Source organism: Salmo salar, chromosome 11, assembly GCF_965601325.2.
Source record: "Salmo salar chromosome 11, fSalSal1, whole genome shotgun sequence".
In the NCBI taxonomy this organism is placed as follows: domain Eukaryota; kingdom Metazoa; phylum Chordata; class Actinopteri; order Salmoniformes; family Salmonidae; genus Salmo; species Salmo salar.
The window spans coordinates 41,316,396-41,332,661 of NC_138301.1; the positions used below are offsets into that span (position 1 = coordinate 41,316,396).

At 46.7% G+C, this 16,266-nt stretch overlaps 1 protein-coding gene across 1 annotated transcript in view; it reads right to left on the reverse strand.

Moving 5' to 3' along the window:
- Positions 1-16,266, reverse strand: part of LOC106562791 (A disintegrin and metalloproteinase with thrombospondin motifs 7) — a 158,760-nt gene that overhangs the window by 30,870 nt on the left and 111,624 nt on the right. Inside the window, exons 17-22 of the mRNA XM_082957946.1 lie at positions 15,388-15,514; positions 14,432-14,645; positions 10,967-13,285; positions 10,311-10,463; positions 8,721-8,894; positions 6,610-6,756 (exon numbers count right to left, since the gene is read on the reverse strand). Coding sequence (XP_082814072.1) covers positions 6,610-6,756; positions 8,721-8,894; positions 10,311-10,463; positions 10,967-13,285; positions 14,432-14,645; positions 15,388-15,514 — 3,134 coding nt within the window. The remainder of the gene's footprint in view (positions 1-6,609; positions 6,757-8,720; positions 8,895-10,310; positions 10,464-10,966; positions 13,286-14,431; positions 14,646-15,387; positions 15,515-16,266) is intronic.

Sequence of the window (16,266 nt, forward strand, 5' to 3'; positions counted from 1 at the left end):
TATAAAAGACACCTGGGAGCCAGAAATCTTTCTGATTGAGAGGGGGTCAGATACTTATTTCCCTCATTAAAATGCAAATCAATTTATAACATTTTTGACATGCATTTTTCTGGATTTCTTTGTTGTTATTCTGTAAACCTACCTTTAAAATTATAGACTGATCATTTCTTTGTCAGTGGGCAAACGTACAAAATCAGCAGGGAATCAAATACTTGTTTCCCTCACTGTAAGTGAATATTTATAACGCTATTTCTGACTTTTGTTGACTCCACAACATGGCGGGTATCTGTATGGCTTGTTTTGGTGGCTGAGCGCTGTACTCAGTTTATCGCATGGTGTGCTTTCACCATAAAGCTTTTTTGAAATCTGACAAAGCAGTTACATTAAGGAGAAGTTTATCTTTCATCAACGTTTATGATGAGTATTTCTGTAAATTGATGTGGCTCTCTGCAAAATCACCGGATGTTTTGGAGGCAAAACATTACTGAACATAACGCGCCAATGTAAACTGAGATTTTTGGATATAAATATGAACTTTGTCAAACAAAACATACATGTATTGTGTAACATGAAGTCCTATGAGTGCCATCTGATGAAGATCATCAAAGGTTAGTGATTCATTTTATCTCTATTTCTGCTTTTTGTGACTCCTCTCTTTGGCTGGAAAATGGCTGTATGTTATTTTGTGACTAGGCGCTGACCTAACATAATCGCATGGTATGCTTTCGCCGTAAAGCCTTTTTGAAATTGGACACTGTGATTGGATTAACATGAAGTTTATCTTTAAAATGGTGTATAATGCTTGTATGTTTGAGGAATTTTAATTATGAGATTTCTGTTTGAATTTGGCGCCCTGCACTTTCACTGGATGTTGGTCAGGTGGGACGGTAGCGTCCCACGTACCCTAGAGATGTTAATAAAAACATGACATGCATAATCACATTTGCGGTCACTTTTGATAATGGTGTTTTCCTGTTAATGGAACATTCACGCTTATGACCTATTGCTGTGTGCACATTGCTGTGCTTATAATGTGAAGAAATAGCCTAATAGTTTACCAACATTTGAAGCTAAACGTTCAGATCTGTTGCATTAGCCTCATTGTGTAAAAAAGGGATTTGGATGCTAGTGGTTGTATTAATTTGCGAACTATTGCATCCCACAACTGTCTTAGACTATGTTTGAAATATTTATTTCTCGCACAGAATAGGTCAACTTTTGTACTAATGGGGGATAGTAGATTGACATAGGCTAGTGCTTTTGATGTTCGTTAGGCCTACTGATCTTGTTGGCTGACGAAAATTAATGTGGACAGTTCTTCCAATATCTACATGCACAGTTGCGTCCCTGATGTGTCTGTTTTCACTTGTAGCCTGTGAGAAAGACCTGATCATGTGACGGAGAGCTATGTGAGTGAGAGGTGCTTCGGAGCACGTAGGGAGAAGGGAATTATAATTATTATATTCAGCTCAAGGGCACAACTGCCAGAAAAGGCCAAGATGTTTTTAGAGGGCATTACGGCCACATAATGGGGATGACGCTGGGAAATTCGAGACATTATCAAGTGCTTGTCAAATTGTGAATGGAGAGACTGATGAAGTGTGTACAGCCTGCGCAAAAAAACGCTTTTTAATGCGATTTTTTTACAAATAATTTTAGAGTTGCATCTATATATATTTTAAAAAATCAAAACATATACCCCAACGTTTGTAGAACAAAGTTACATTAATAACTTTAAATTAAGCATATAGGAGTACCTGCTTCTTTGTTAACCGCTCAACACAGAATAGCTGCATATGCGCACTTCCTCAAATCATTGAGAAAATATTTGTCACGTCCTGACCAGCAGAGGGAGCAATTGTATTAGTTTTGGTCAGGACGTGGCAGAGATTTTTGTGTTACGTGTGAGTTGGTTGTTGGACTCCCAATTGAAGGCAGGTGTGTTGAGTTGCCTTTGATTGGGAGTCCTATATAGTAGTGTGTGTTTTTCCTTGTGGTTGTGGGTAATTGTTTCTGTTCAGTGTGTTATGCTGTCAGTACTGTTTAGCTGTCGGTTGTTTATTGTTTTGTAAGTGTATAGTGTTCCGTTTTGCATTAAAGATGACGAACACGAACTCCGCTGCATTTTGGTCCACTTCTCTCCATGACGACAGCCCTTACAGAATTACCCACCACAAAAGGACCAAGCAGCGGAGAAGAGGGCAGAGGGAAGTCAAGGAGGACTATTGGAAGCAGCGCGCTCGGGAGGAGATGGCATCCTGGTCGCTGGAAGTATTGGAGGAAAGAATTGACTGGACCTGGGAGCAATTGCGGGTCCAGTGTGACAACCTGCCTGGGAGGCAGGTAGAGCCCGAGAAGCAGGAGCTGCCAGAGTGGCCCGTCTGCCCGGAGATGCCAGAGTGGCCCGTCTGCCCGGAGATGCCAGAGTGGCCCGACTGCCCGGATCAGCCAGAGTGGCCCGACTGCCCGGATCAGCCAGAGTGGCCCGACTGCCAGGAGCTGCCAGAGTGGCCCGACTGCCCGGAGCTGCCAGAGTGGCCCGCCTTTCCTCCGGCCCAGCCCGAGTGGCCCGCCTGTCCTCCGGCCCAGCCCGAGTGGCCCGCCTGTCCTCCGGTCCAGCCCGAGTGGCCCGCCTGTCATCCGACCCAGCCCGAGTGGCCCGCCTGTCCTTCGGCCCAGCCCGAGTGGCCCGCCTGTCCTCCGGCCCAGCCCGAGTGGCCCGCCTGTCCTCCGGCCCAGCCCGAGTGGCCCGCCTGTCCTCCGGCCCAGCCCGAGTGGCCCGCCTGTCCTCCGGCCCAGCCCGAATGGCCCGCCTGTCCTCCGGCCCAGCCCGAGTGGCCCGCCTGTCCTCCGGCCCAGCCCGAGTGGCCCGCCTGTCCTCCGGCCCAGCCAGAGTGGCCCGCCTGTCCTCCGGCCCAGCCAGAGTGGTCCGTCTGCCAGGGTCAGCCCGAGTGGCCCGTCTGCCCGGCGCAGCTATCGGCACCACCGAAGTGGGCGACGCCGAAGGTGGAGCGAGGTTCACGTCCCGCACCTGAGCCACCTCCAGGATAGGTGGGTTGGGGAGGGAGGGTGTAGCACAGTGCCGTCGTTGACGGCAGCCACCCTCCCTTCCCTCCCTTATTGTTTAGGGGGTATTGTTTATTGGTTTTGTTGGGGTATTGGGGATTTTTTGTGTTTTCTTTTTTAAGGTGCATTCCGGGGTCTGCACCTTTAGGGGGGGGGGGGGTACTGTCACGTCCTGACCAGCAGAGGGAGCAATTGTATTAGTTTTGGTCAGGACGTGGCAGAGATTTTTGTGTTACGTGTGAGTTGGTTGCTGGACTCCCAATTGAAGGCAGGTGTGTTGAGTTTCCTTTGATTGGGAGTCCTATATAGTAGTGTGTGTTTTTCCTTGTGGTTGTGGGTAATTGTTTCTGTTCAGTGTGTTATGCTGTCAGTACTGTTTAGCTGTCGGTTGTTTATTGTTTTGTAAGTGTATAGTGTTCCGTTTTGAATTAAAGATGACGAACACGAACTCCGCTGCATTTTGGTCCACTTCTCTCCATGAAGACAGCCCTTACAATATTACTATTTTATTCAGCTTTCTTCAATTGTATTCTTCATACTATAAAGTAATATAAAATAATCCCATTCTAACCAAATCTTGTCTGCTAAATGAACTAGTGTAGCCCACAGCCATATGACATAGCCGGATCAGGACCTAACATAAGGACAACTCAGAGTATGCTATTCTGTTCTTCTTCATATCATGTTTCTTTAGACCTGTCTGTAATAAATCATGGATTTATTGAGAAGGTGTAGGCTATATTACATGGATTTATTAGAAAAATGTAGATGTTCCAAAGGTCTGCATTAGTGGCTTGTAGGCTATGTGTGGAAGCTAGAAGATGCTAAATGTGTTAATGTTAATTAATGGTCAATTACCGTGAGACCGGCAGTTATTTGCTTGACAATCACCAGCTGACAAAATTCAGTGACCGCTAAAGCCCTACATGTGACTACCTGCTGCAGTACTGTACTGGTGTTATGTGTCCCCCTTAACAGATAAAGAAATGGAGTGCAATCCTCCAAAAAGGTTCAATAATGATCCAATCCTATGGCAGTAACAAGACAAAGTGTATTCCACAGAAGAACAGGCAAACACAGTTTTAATCACAGTTCACCAAGAACATTGATTGACAACAGGGGGTGATTGATCCGGTCGGTAATGAGCAGTAACTACGACATCAGTCCATTTATAGATTGTTCTTGATCACAGTAATTAGAATAGATGCACAGCGTCTGCCATAAACCTAGGCTACCCTCGTCAATAGTGTCCTTGCTTCCTATAGTGCACCACACCAGCCTGGCTCCCCCTCCTCTTAAGGCCATTACCACCGAGCAAATCAAAGCACATCAGCTACACAGCAGCAGGCCTGATGGCTCCATCTCCCCCACATTCTAATCATGGTGAAAGTCATTCCTCATCAAGCCCCTGAGGTGGGCACGTGCCTGGCACACACAAACACACAAATCCATAGGGAGCCTGACTCTGTGTGTGTGCTCGTGTTAAGCTAGGTCAGACACTAGCTTGAGGGAGGCAATACAAAGGCTTAGTGGAGGACTTGGTGTGTGTGAATTTTTTTTTATCTTCCTCTCTCCCTCCTAGTAAAGGGTGTCTTGCAGTTTTGACATAGTTTAGGATTAAAGCAGTACTTGCTGCTATCAAAGACTGGTTTGGCTACAACTTCTGAGGGAGGATGGAAGGAGTGATGGGGGAGGTGTGGGCTCTGGATGAGTCATGTAATTGCTGGCTGAACAGCATGAGGTCTGAAACAAGTTGGGGTGCTCATCTTCTGCAGCTTGAAGTCAATAATCATTTTAGTAGTTTTCTAGTTCAGACTCAGAAATTGCGTTGTATTGCGGGTTTTAACAAAACCACAGTCATTCTATTCTTTGCTGAAGAGAAGTCTTTGTCGAGTTCTCATAAGGTAATATGGGTTTCTGTGTTATTCAAAGCAGAGCTTCAGCTCCATTTCCATTCAGTTACAATTTGCATGCGTTTGTGAATTTCCCACCTAGGAGTTCCATTCCATTCTACTCTCCCACCAAGGAGTTCCATTCTATTCTATTCTGTCACCTAGGAGTTTCATTATATTCTACTCTCCCACCTAGGCATTCCATTCTATTCTATTCTCCCACCTAGGAGTTCCATTCTATTCTATTCTCCCACCTAGGAGTTCCATTCCATTCTATTCTCCCACCTAGGAGTTCCATTCTATTCCACTCTCCCACCTAGGAGTTACATTCTATTCTATTCTCCCACCTAGGAGTTCCATTCTATTCTATTCTCCCCCCTAGGAGTTCCATTCTATTCTATTCTCCTACCTAGGAGTTCCATTCTATTCCACTCTCCCACCTAGGAGTTCCATTCTATTCTACTCTCCCACCTAGAAGTTCCATTCTATTCTATTCTCCCACCTAGGAGTTCCATTCTATTCTATTCTCCCACCTAGGAGTTCCATTCTATTCTACTCTCCCACCTAGGAGTTCCATTCTATTCTACTATCCCACCTAGGGGTTCCATTCTATTATACTGTCCCACCTAGGAGTTCCATTCTATTCCACTCTCCCACCTAGGGGTTCCATTCTATTATACTGTCCCACTTAGGAGTTCAATTCTATTCTACTCTCCCACCTAGGAGTTCCATTCTATTATACTGTCCCACCTAGGAGTTCAATTCTATTCTACTCTCCCACCTAGGAGTTCCATTCTATTCTACTCTCCCACCTAGGAGTTCAATTCTATTCTACTCTCCCACCTAGGCATTCCATTCTACTATCCCACCTAGGAGTTCCAATCTATTCTATTCTCCCACCTAGGCGTTCCATTCTATTCTACTCTCCCACCTAGTAGTTCCAATCTATTCTACTATCCCACCTAGGAGTTCCAATCTATTATATTGTCCCACCTAGGAGTTCCATTTTATTATATTGTCCCACCTAGGAGTTTCATTATATTCTACTCTCCCACCTAGGCGTTCCATTATATTCTACTCTCCCACCTAGGAGTTCCAATCTATTATATTGTCCCACCTAGGAGTTTCATTATATTCTACTCTCCCACCTAGAAGTTCCATTATATTCTACTCTCCCACCTAGGAGTTCCAATCTATTATATTGTCCCACCTAGGAGTTTCATTATATTCTACTCTCCCACCTAGAAGTTCCATTCTATTCTATTCTCCCACCTAGGCGTTCCATTCTATTCTACTCTCCCACCTAGGAGTTTCATTATATTCTACTCTCCCACCTAGAAGTTCCATTATATTCTACTCTCCCACCTAGGAGTTCCTATTGCTTTGTTTACAATCCTGAATTGTTTTGATCCTGTATTGTGATTCACACATTAAAGTCGAAGACAGAACATCTACTACCGCAGAGCGTAAACAATCACGTTGTATGGTGCTGTGATTGTCTGTGATTGTTTCTCTGTGTGGGTGCATGTGAGTAGGTACATAATACAATGCAACATTACTGTAAATGAAGGCACAATGGTACATCCTTCACATAAACACAGCCTACAGGTGTTGTGTGTGTGTGTGTGTGTGTACAGTATGTGTCTCTTACCTGTCCCCAGGAGCCAGTGACCCATTGGGTACAGGGTTGGCTGTTACAGGTCTGAATGTTGCTGGGTAGATGGTCCTCGTCACAGCGATCCTCTTCTGGACAGGTAACCAGACGCTGCTGCTCCCCTCCCCCACACACCTCAGAGCACTGGGAACACACACACACACACACACACACACACACACACACACACACACACACACACACACACACACACACACACACACACACACACACACACACACACACTTTTAAGGATAACCATGACTGTGCGTAGTGCTTTTCAGACAGTCTCAAAGCACTTAACATTGCATGAGGTGAACTATGTGGGTAACTCCTTATTACACATCAACTATCACAGTGATAACTCCTTATTACACATCAACTATCACAGTGAATATAACCCCTTATTACACATCAACTATCAGAGTGATAACTTCTTATTACACATCAACTATCACAGTGATAACTCCTTATTACACATCAATTATCACAGTGATTATAACCCCTTATTACACATCAATTATCACAGTGATAACCCCTTATTACACATCAACTATCACAGTGATGATAACCCCTTATTACACATTAACTATCACAGTGAATATAACCCCTTATTACACATCATCTATCATAGTGAATATAACCCCTTATTACACATCAACTATCACAGTGATGATAACCCCTTATTGCACATCAACTACCACAGTGAATATAACCCCTTATTACACATCAACTATCACAGTGATAACTCCTCATTACACATCAACTATCACAGTGATGATAACCCCTTATTACACATCAATTATCACAGTGATAACTCCTTATTACACATCAATTATCACAGTGAAAATAACCCCTTATTGCACATCAACTATCACAGTGAATATAACCCCTTATTACACATCAACTATCACAGTGACTATAACCCCTTATTACACATCAACTATCACAGTGATGATAACCCCTTATTACACATCAACTATCACAGTGAATATAACCCCTTATTACACATCAACTATCACAGTGAATATAACCCCTTATTACACATCAACTATCACAGTGATGATAACTCCTTATTACACATCAACTATCACAGTGAATATAACCCCTTATTACACATAAACTATCACAGTGATGATAACTCCTTATTACACATCAACTATCACCGTGAATATAACCCCTTATTACACATCAATTATCACAGTGAATATAACCCCTTATTACACATCAACTATCACAGTGAATATAACCCCTTATTACACATCAACTATCACAGTGATCATAACTCCTTATTACACATCAACTATCCCAGTGATGATAACCCCTTATTACACATCAACTATCACAGTGAATATAACCCCTTATTACACATCAACTATCACAGTGAATATAACCCCTTATTACACATCAACTATCACAGTGAATATAACCCCTTATTACACATCAACTATCACAGTGATAACCCCTTATTACACATCAACTATCACAGTGAATATAACCCCTTAATACACATCAACTATCACAGTGATAACCCCTTATTACACATCAACTATCACAGTGAATATAACCCCTTATTACACATCAACTATCACAGTGATAACACCTTATTACACATCAACTATCACAGTGATAACCCCTTATTACACATCAACTATCACAGTGAATATAACCCCTTATTACACATCAACTATCACAGTGAATATAACCCCTTATTACACATCAACTATCACAGTGATAACCCCTTATTACACATCAACTATCACAGTGAATATAACCCCTTATTACACATCAACTATCACAGTGATAACCCCTTATTACACATCAACTATCACAGTGAATATAACCCCTTATTACACATCAACTATCACAGTGATAACCCCTTATTACACATCAACTATCACAGTGAATATAACCCCTTATTACACATCAACTATCACAGTGATAACCCCTTATTACACATCAACTATCACAGTGATGATAACTCCCTATTACAAATGAACTGTCACAGAAGATAACCCCAAATATCACAGTGAGAGGTTAGGCATAACTATGGGTAGTAAGGAGAGAGGTAAGGAGAGAAGGAGATGGGAGGAAAGGATTTAACTAACCTGTCCCCAGGAAGAAGAGTACCAGTCCAGGCAGGGCTGGGGTAGGCAGGGCATGCGGGACACCGGCCGGGTAGACACGGTCTGACAGTGGAAGGGCCGCAAAGGCCTCTGGTCCCTGGTGTCAAAGCACTGGATCTCACGCAGGGTCACCCCACCACCACAGTTCTTGGAACACTGGGACGAAAGAGGGTGAGAGGGACTTAAACAATCCTGTTATCGTGATAAAAAGTTGCTTGATACTATACTGACTGATTTATTATTAATGCATTAATATTCCATTGTCCCATCATTGTTATTGCGATACAACATTCCATTATCGTCCCATTCATGAGTTATCGCTACAACATTCCATTATCGTCCCATGCCTGAGTCATGGTACAACATTCCATTATCGTCCCATCCATGAGTTATCGCTACACCATTCCATTATCGGCCCATCCCTGAGTTATCGCTACACCAGTCCATTATTGTCCCTTCCTTGAGTTATCGCTACACCATTCCATTATCGTCCCATCCCTGAGTTATCGCTACACCATTCCATTATCGGCCCATCCCTGAGTTATCGCTACACCAGTCCATTATTGTCCCTTCCTTGAGTTATCGCTACACCATTCCATTATCGTCCCATTCATGAGTTATCGCTACACCAGTCCATTATTGTCCATTCCTTGAGTTATCGCTACACCAGTCCATTATCGTCCCATCCATGAGTTATCGCTACACCATTCCATTATTGTCCCTTCCTTGAGTTATCGCTACACCAGTCCATTATCGTCCCATTCATGAGTTATCACTACAACATTCCATTATCGTCCCTTCCCTGAGTTATCGCTACACCATTCCATTATCGTCCCATCCCTGAGTTATCGCTACACCATTCCATTATCGGCCCATCTCTGAGTTATCACTACAACATTCCATTATCGTCCCATTCATGAGTTATCGCTACAACATTCCATTATCATCCCATCCCTGAGTTATCGCTACACCATTCCATTATCGGCCCATCCCTGAGTTATCGCTACACCAGTCCATTATTGTCCATTCCTTGAGTTATCACTACACCATTCCATTATCGTCCCTTCCCTGAGTTATCGCTACACCATTCCATTATCGGCCCATCCCTGAGTTATCGCTACACCAGTCCATTATTGTCCCTTCCCTGAGTTATCGCTACACCATTCCATTATCGGCCCATCCCTGAGTTATCACTACAACATTCCATTATCGTCCCATGCCTGAGTTATCGCTACAACATTCCCTTATCATCCCTGAGCTATCGCTACAACATTCCCTTATCATCCCCGAGCTATCGCTAAAACATTCCCTTATCATCCCTGAGCTATCGCTAAAACATTCCCTTATCATCCCCGATCTATTGCTAAAACATTCCCTTATCATCCCCGAGCTATCGCTACAACATTCCCTTATCATCCCCGATCTATCGCTAAAACATTCCCTTATCATCCCTGAGCTATCGCTACAACATTCCCTTATCATCCCCGAATTATCGCTACAACATTCCCTTATCATCCCCGAGCTATCGCTAAAACATTCCATTATCGTCCACTCCCTGGTGTGGGGCCTCACCTTGGTCCAGTTCCCTATCCTCCAGGAGGAGCAGGGTCGGAGGTAGCAGCGCCGGGCCGGCACAGGCCTCTTGGTCAGGTCACAGTCAGACTCCAGTCCCGTGCTGCAGACCACCAGCCTCCAGATGGCCCCCAGACCACAGCTAGTAGAACACTGCAACACAAGGGGAAGCAGTGAGGAGTGAACCAGGCATCATTCAATGTCTTGTAATACACTAAGAGTTACAGCCCATTCAGATACATAGAGATTAGTCACAGAGGACAAAATACTTCCTCATTTAAAAACCCAACACAATGGAATACGAGAGACTGTTCTGTCTTTCTGTACAGAGTGAATGTGGTTGACTTTGAGAGAGAGTGCAAGTCATATTTGATTTCACTGTTAAAACACAGACAGAAAGTGGCATGCACTGTTTCATGACCTGTTGGGCTAATATATTTCCCTGCTGGCAATCTAAAAAGGTCAGAGAGCAGCCATTCATCATAATAGGAGAGTTGGGTTGTTTCTGTAGGAACCTGAGGCCAGGGTGACAGTATGTCAGCATAATAAAGGGATGGGGACATGAATAGTGGCACACTGCTGGGCCTTGTTCCTCCCACACACTACATTTACACCAGGGAGAATGTGTGGAATGCATAGAGAGTGGTGCAACTCACTGCGCTCCAGTTGCCGGCTCTCCAGAAGGAAGCTGTGGCAATTGGAGTTGAAGCTTGGCTTGGCACTGGGGTTGGCTCTGGTGTCCACCAGAGTGTGGTGGGAGAATGGGTTGGCAGAGTGGGCATGGCTGGCTCAGAGGACTGGGTGGGGGGCACGGCTGGCTCATGGGAATGGGTGGGGTGCACGGCTGGCTCAGGGGAATGGGTGGGGGACACGGCTGGCTCAGGGGAATGGGTGGGGGGCACGGCTGGCTCAGGGGAATGGATGGGGGGCACGGCTGGCTCATGGGAACGGGTGGGGGGCACGGCTGGCTCAGGGGAATGGGTGGGGGGCATGGCTGGCTCAGGGGAATGGGTGAGGGGCACGGCTGGCTCAGACTGGGTGAGGGGCACGGCTGGCTCAGGGGAATGGGTGGGGGGCACGGCTGTCTCAGACTGGGTGAGGGGCACGGCTGGCTCAGACTGGGTGAGGGGCATGGGTTTCGTGCCATCCTGGGGAGTGGTTGTGGTGACATCCACTGGGGGCTGGTATGTGAGGGGAGGGTCCATGCCCCTGGATCTCAGCATGGGGGGGATGAGGATCTCATTATAGTCAATCTCTGACCACCCGTATGGGGAGGGGACTGGAGGGCCCGCATTGGCCCCTTTAGATGGAGTTGGCCCAGTCGTGGAGGACTGTGCTGAAATGTCTGTCTCTAACTGGGCTGTGGCTGGCTCTGTCTCTGCTAACATTGACGGAGGTGGAGACTGAGGGTCTCCTTCCAGATGAGTGGAAGGAGGGGAGTCACTTCCAGGTGGAGACTGAGGGTCTCCTTCCAGATAAGTAGGAGGAGAGGAGTCACTTCCAGTTGTTGATGGGCTGTGTTTGATGTTCTCCTGGTTTCCTGAGAGTGAATGGGAAAGAGGTGGGGGAGGAGAGGGTGGAAGATGTGGCTCCTGAGACACAGGACGTGAGGTCACGGTGAAGTCACTGTCGGTGACCCCTAAATTGACTTCGCTATCAGCTTTGGGCTCAATTTCAAAGTCCTGCTGATCAAAGTCTGGTTCACCAGGGAAAACGCCATTGTAATCCTCAGCGGAGTCTGGGGCTGGTGGCGCGTATGGAAGAGAGGTGGTTGCCTCCCATTGGGACAGGGTTGTGGTGAAAAAGCTGTCCTCGTATGTTTCAAACTCAAACACAGGGCCTGGGGAAGGTGGATCCAGGGGTGGAACCGGGCTCTCCGTTTCATCTTGGTAGCCAGGGGATTGTAGTCCAATTGCAGTCTCCTGGTGGGAATTGTAGTCCAAAACACCCACTTCTTTCACCTCTTCTACCATTGTTGTGGGTACGGTGCCATCTTCATAGTCATGGCTGACAGGGGAAGTGGTGGTACATTCGATGGTTGTACCAACATTGCCGTCTTCCACATCAAAATGGACATAAATGTCAGTGTTTTCATCATCCTTTTCTTCACTCTGGGGCCCATGTGTGTTCTCAGTGGTCCCCATGCTAGTGGACACCGGGCTGGCTGCTGAGCTGAGGTAATGAGGCCAACCAAAATTACCGTTTGTTCCTTTCCAGCTTTGTGAAAACCTGGTCTCTATAACTGGTGCTGAGGGTGTGGTGGAAACAGGTAGAAAATAGTCCTCTGAAAGGAGTACATCCTCCTCCTCTCGCTCTACTTCATTGGGCTTCGCCGTCTGTGGTCTTCCATCAACCTCTACATTGTCCAGGTTAGGGTCTTGTGGTTCCTCAACTTCCCCAATGAAAGGAGTCGTCTTAAAAGTGGTAGAAATGGATGAGGTAGCTGTGGGAGGATCTGTTGTAGTTTCTCTGTAAACATGTTCTTCTGCACTAGAGCTTGGTTTAGGCTCCTGTTGTGGATCTAGTCCAAGATCATCCACCAAGTCTTTACCGTTGTTCCCCAAGCCAAAGTCATAGGAAATGTCCTCATGGAATTTGATGAAGTTGTAGTCGTAGTAAAAATCGTCCACCGGTACATTGTTTTTGGCTGAGTTGTCAGTAGTCTTGTCAATGTGATTCGGGTGGGGGATGATGTTATTCAGATTGTTAGGGGCCCTTGGCTGAGTTCTAGTCGTACTGTGTTTGGGCAGGGGGTTGGAGTCAGGGATGGAGTTGATTTCGTTGATTTCCTTGCTGGACGAGCCACTGCCAGACCAGTCGTTGCTGCCACCGAAGACGTCGATGATTTGAGGACAGTCCTGGAGGTAGCATGGAGTAAGGGAACTAGGATTCTTTCGGGGGTCACAGTCTACCCCTGTGTTTCTGGAACAGACAACCTTACGGCTCCGCACACCACCGCCACACGTCAGCGAGCACTATGGGAGAAGCAGAGGAGGGTCAGATTAGGACAGACTGGTAACTGATCGATAACACAGCTTTATATTTATAACCGCTAAACACCAGTTTGAGTGCCAACTTCATAAACAACATGGTACTGTACACATAATCTTCAGGACCTGTCCACCTCCTCTACTCTTCAGGACCTGTCCACCTCCTCTACCCTTCATGACCTGTCCACCTCCTCTACCTTTCCTGACCTGTCCACCTCCTCTACCCTTCCTGACCTGTCCACCTCCTTCCTCTACCCTTCCTGACCTGACCTGTCCACCTCTATCCTCTACCCTTCCTGACCTGTCCACCTCCATCCTCTACCCTTCCTGACCTGTCCACCTCCTCTCCTCTACCCTTCCTGACCTGTCCACCTCCATCCTCTACCCTTCCTGACCTGTCCACCTCCTCTCCTCTACCCTTCCTGACCTGTCCACCTCCTTCCTCTACCCTTCCTGACCTGTCCACCTCCTCTCCTCTACCCTTCCTGACCTGTCCACCTCCTTCCTCTACCCTTCCTGACCTGTCCACCTCCTTCCTCTACCCTTCCTGACCTGTCCACCTCCTTCCTCTACCCTTCCTGACCTGTCCAACTCCTCTCCTCTTCATGACCTGACCACCTCCTCTCCTCTTCATGACATGTCCACCTCCTTATGACATGTCCACCTCCTCTACCCTTCCTGACCTGTCCACCTCCTCTCCTCTTCATGACCTGTCCACCTCCTCTACCCTTCCTGACCTGTCCACCTCCTCTACCCTCCAGGACCTGTCCACCTCCTCTACCCTCCATGACCTGTCCACCTCCTCTACCCTTCCTGACCGGTCCACCTCCTCTCCTCTTTATGGTGCTCATAAGAGTTATCACTTACAATTAAGTGAGTATACATTTTAATTAGGTTATACACTGTGTGTTAGCTGCTTCCTCAAAATCTTTCCCATGCCTACTCCACTCAAATATCGTGGAACCAGAGTAAAACTAGCCTCTGTTTCAACTTGTACTCCCAGTGCAGAAAATTCAGCATTTTCCACATTAAACAAGACGAGACCAGATGTTCCTTCCTTCCTTAGCCTCTCCCTTCTCTGTGTGAGTCACTGCTGGAGCCATATCACATTCCCCTGAATGGCCTCCTCACCTCTGACCAGTTGCCTGTGGACCAGTCCGCGGGGCAGGGGACATGAGCGTTACAGGGCGCCGCTGACTCAGGCCTGGGCATGTGGTGACATTCAGAGGGCTGCAGGGCTCTGTTCTCCTCCAGACCCACGGCCTGGATGCACAGCACCGTCCTCTTGGCCAAGCCCTTCTCACCGCACGTGGTCGAGCACTTCTGCCACTCGCCCACCCACCATCTGAATGGAATGGTCACGTAGAAAGACAGACAGAAAGTGTAATGTGTGTGTGTGTGTGTTTATGCTTAGTGTATGTTTAAGAGGGTGCATTTTTTCTGGTGTGTTTATATATATATATATTTTTTTACCCCTTCCCCCCCAATTTTATGGTATCCAATTGGTAGTTATGGTCTTGTCTCATCGCTGCAACTCCCCTCCGGACTCGGGAGAGGTGACGGTTGAGAGCCGTGCGTCTTCCGAAACACACAACCCAACCAAGCCGCACTGCTTCTTGACACAATACCCACTTAACCCGGAAGCCAGCCGCACCAATGTGTCGGAGGAAACACCGTACACCTGGCGACCGTGTCAGCGTGCACTGCGCCCAGCCCGCCACAAGAGTCGCTAGTGCACGATGGGACAAGGACATCCCTGCCGGCCAAACCCTCCCCTTACCCGGACGATGCTGGGCCAATTGTGCGCCGCCCCATGGGTCTTCCAGTCGTGTCCAGCTGTGACAGAGCCTGGACTCAAACCCAGAATCTCTAGCAGTACAAGTAGCATTGCGATGCAGTGCCTTTGACCACTGCGCCACTCGGGAGGCCTTTCTGGTGTGTTTATGAATGCATGTATGATTTCTGTGTATGTGCATGTACGTGTGTGTGTGTGTGTGTGTTTACAAAGGTGTATGTGTGTGAGAGAGCATGCAAGCCCTACAGTGGGTCTTGTCCCAGTATAAATCTGGTCCTAGGGGCAAACTCACATGGCTGGGCAAAGCTCCTCATTGCAGCTGGCTCGTTTATCGTCAGGACGGTTCGACGGGTCACAGTAGCCCTCTTCTACTATCCCAGAGGTCCTCTCCACACAGTGAACAATCTGTCGCTGGACACCTGGAATTCCAGAGGGATACACAGGAACAGCTGTTAGAAATGACACACACACACACACACACACACACACACACACACACACACACACACACACACACACACACACACACACACACACACAGAAAGACCCCCCACACACAGAAAGACCCCCCAACACACACACACACACACACACACACACACACACACACACACACACACACAGAAAGACCCCCAAACACACACACACAGAAAGACCCCCCAAACACACACACACAGAAAGACCCCCCCAAACACACACACACACACACACACACACACACACACACACACACACACACACACACACACACACACACACAGAAAGACCCCCCCAAACATACACACACAGAAAGACCCCCCCCCCAAACACACAGACACAGAAAGACCCCCCCAAACACACACACACACAGAAAGACCCACACAGATTCTAACACAGAAAGACCCACACAGATTCTAACACAGAATAACAGAGACAGACAGACATGTATACTTCACATACATACACACACACACATCTAAAACGCAGACACACACCAAAGCACCCAGACATATCCTCAGACACGCATCAAGAAGCAGGTCTCAGAACAGAAACTCACACAGGCATGAACACAAGTCAAATGTTTCTACAGTTTAAGATACATTACTAATTAATAGCTTTCAAAGCAGATTCCTACAGTAAATGTTGGTCTGTCAACTGAGTTGCAGTAAACACATCTACAATGCATTTGGAA